This window comes from Elephantulus edwardii, unplaced genomic scaffold (genome assembly GCF_000299155.1).
Source record: "Elephantulus edwardii isolate Elephantulus edwardi_28Jun2011 unplaced genomic scaffold, EleEdw1.0 scaffold00080, whole genome shotgun sequence".
NCBI classification, from domain to species: domain Eukaryota; kingdom Metazoa; phylum Chordata; class Mammalia; order Macroscelidea; family Macroscelididae; genus Elephantulus; species Elephantulus edwardii.
Genome location: NW_006399830.1, coordinates 6466226 through 6467571, shown reverse-complemented (window position 1 = coordinate 6467571; position 1346 = coordinate 6466226). Strand labels below are relative to the sequence as shown.

The 1346-nt window shown below is 38.0% G+C and overlaps 1 protein-coding gene across 1 annotated transcript; it reads left to right on the top strand.

The window, feature by feature from the left end:
• The first annotated feature begins 269 nt into the window (after positions 1–269).
• Positions 270–1210, top strand: LOC102850172 (proteasome subunit alpha type-7-like). The gene has a single exon (XM_006889650.1). The coding sequence runs from the start codon at positions 279–281 to the stop codon at positions 1029–1031; it is 753 nt and encodes a 250-aa protein (XP_006889712.1). The 5' UTR covers positions 270–278; the 3' UTR covers positions 1032–1210.
• The last annotated feature ends 136 nt before the right edge of the window (positions 1211–1346 follow it).

Here is a 1346-nt window from a genome sequence, read left to right as displayed (position 1 = left end):
TGAGGTAGGTGTCAAATGCAATAATGGTTACCCATGGTGGACAGTGTTTGGTGGAGTTTCCCGATTAAAACAAGTTTGGAAGCAGGAGTGGCATCCACTTCTATTAACAGCTTGCCTCCTGAAACCCTATGAACCTGGAGAAAGGATGAAAGTCACACAAAGTATTTGAGGACTTTCGTTAATAGGGTCGCTATGAGTCGGCACTTAACAACAACAGTATATGATTAGGAACCAATGGTAGGTAGGCCTCGTCTCTGTGCTCTTCGGAGTCCAGCTCAATGGCTTCGCGGTACGACCGAGCCATCACGGTCTTCTCGCCCGATGGACACCTCTTCCAAGTGGAATATGCCCAGGAGGCGGTGAAGAAGGGGTCCACGGCGGTTGGAATTCCAGTTACCAATATAGTTGTGCTTGGAGTTGAAAAAAAATCTGTTGCCAAACTTCAGGATGAAAGAACTGTGAGAAAAGTATGTGCCCTTGATGACCATGTCTGCATGGCTTTTGCAGGACTAACAGCTGATGCTAGAGTAGTAATAAACAGAGCCCGTGTGGAGTGCCAGAGTCATAAACTTACAGTGGAAGACCCAGTCACTGTAGAGTACATAATTCGCTTCATAGCAACTCTAAAGCAGAGATATACTCAGAGCAATGGAAGAAGACCTTTTGGTTTTTCTGCCTTAATTGTAGGTTTTGATGATGATGGTATCCCAAGATTGTATCAGACAGATCCTTCTGGTACTTACCATGCTTGGAAGGCAAATGCAATAGGCCGAAGTGCGAAAATTGTGAGAGAATTTCTTGAAAAGAATTACACAGAAGACGCCATGGCAAACGACAATGAAGCTATCAAATTAGCAATAAGAGCTTTGCTAGAAGTTGTCCAGTCTGGTGGAAAAAACATTGAACTTGCTCTAATAAGAAGAAATCAACCTTTGAAGATGTTTAGTGCTAAAGAAATTGAATTACAAGTAACTGAAATAGAAAGGGGAAAAGAAGATGCAGAGAAGAAGAAATCAAAGAAGATGGTTTAATTCTTAGGATGGCTACTGAGGGTTTTCAATGTTTTGTTGTATTATTTAGAATTATTCAGTGATGGTTTAGAGGAAATAAGTTACTTTATAGCATTAAAATTGACACTTCTGTGCTATTTTGAGACTACTATATGGCTGTCTTTAATTTGTTATATGGACAATCAGATTAGTATGAAGATTTTCTTCTAAAGAATACAAAGAAAATATTTTTAACTTAAAGAATTTTTCAAATTTATATTTGAATTTTGTAAATTAACTAGTAGAAAAAATTAGTAATTTGTTAAAAATTGAATATTTTCATTTTAGAGATTTCTT

Coding starts and splice junctions, on each gene's coding strand:
- LOC102850172 (XM_006889650.1), top strand. CDS start 279: ATGGCTTCGCGGTACGACCGAGCCATCACGGTCTTCTCGCCCGATGGA.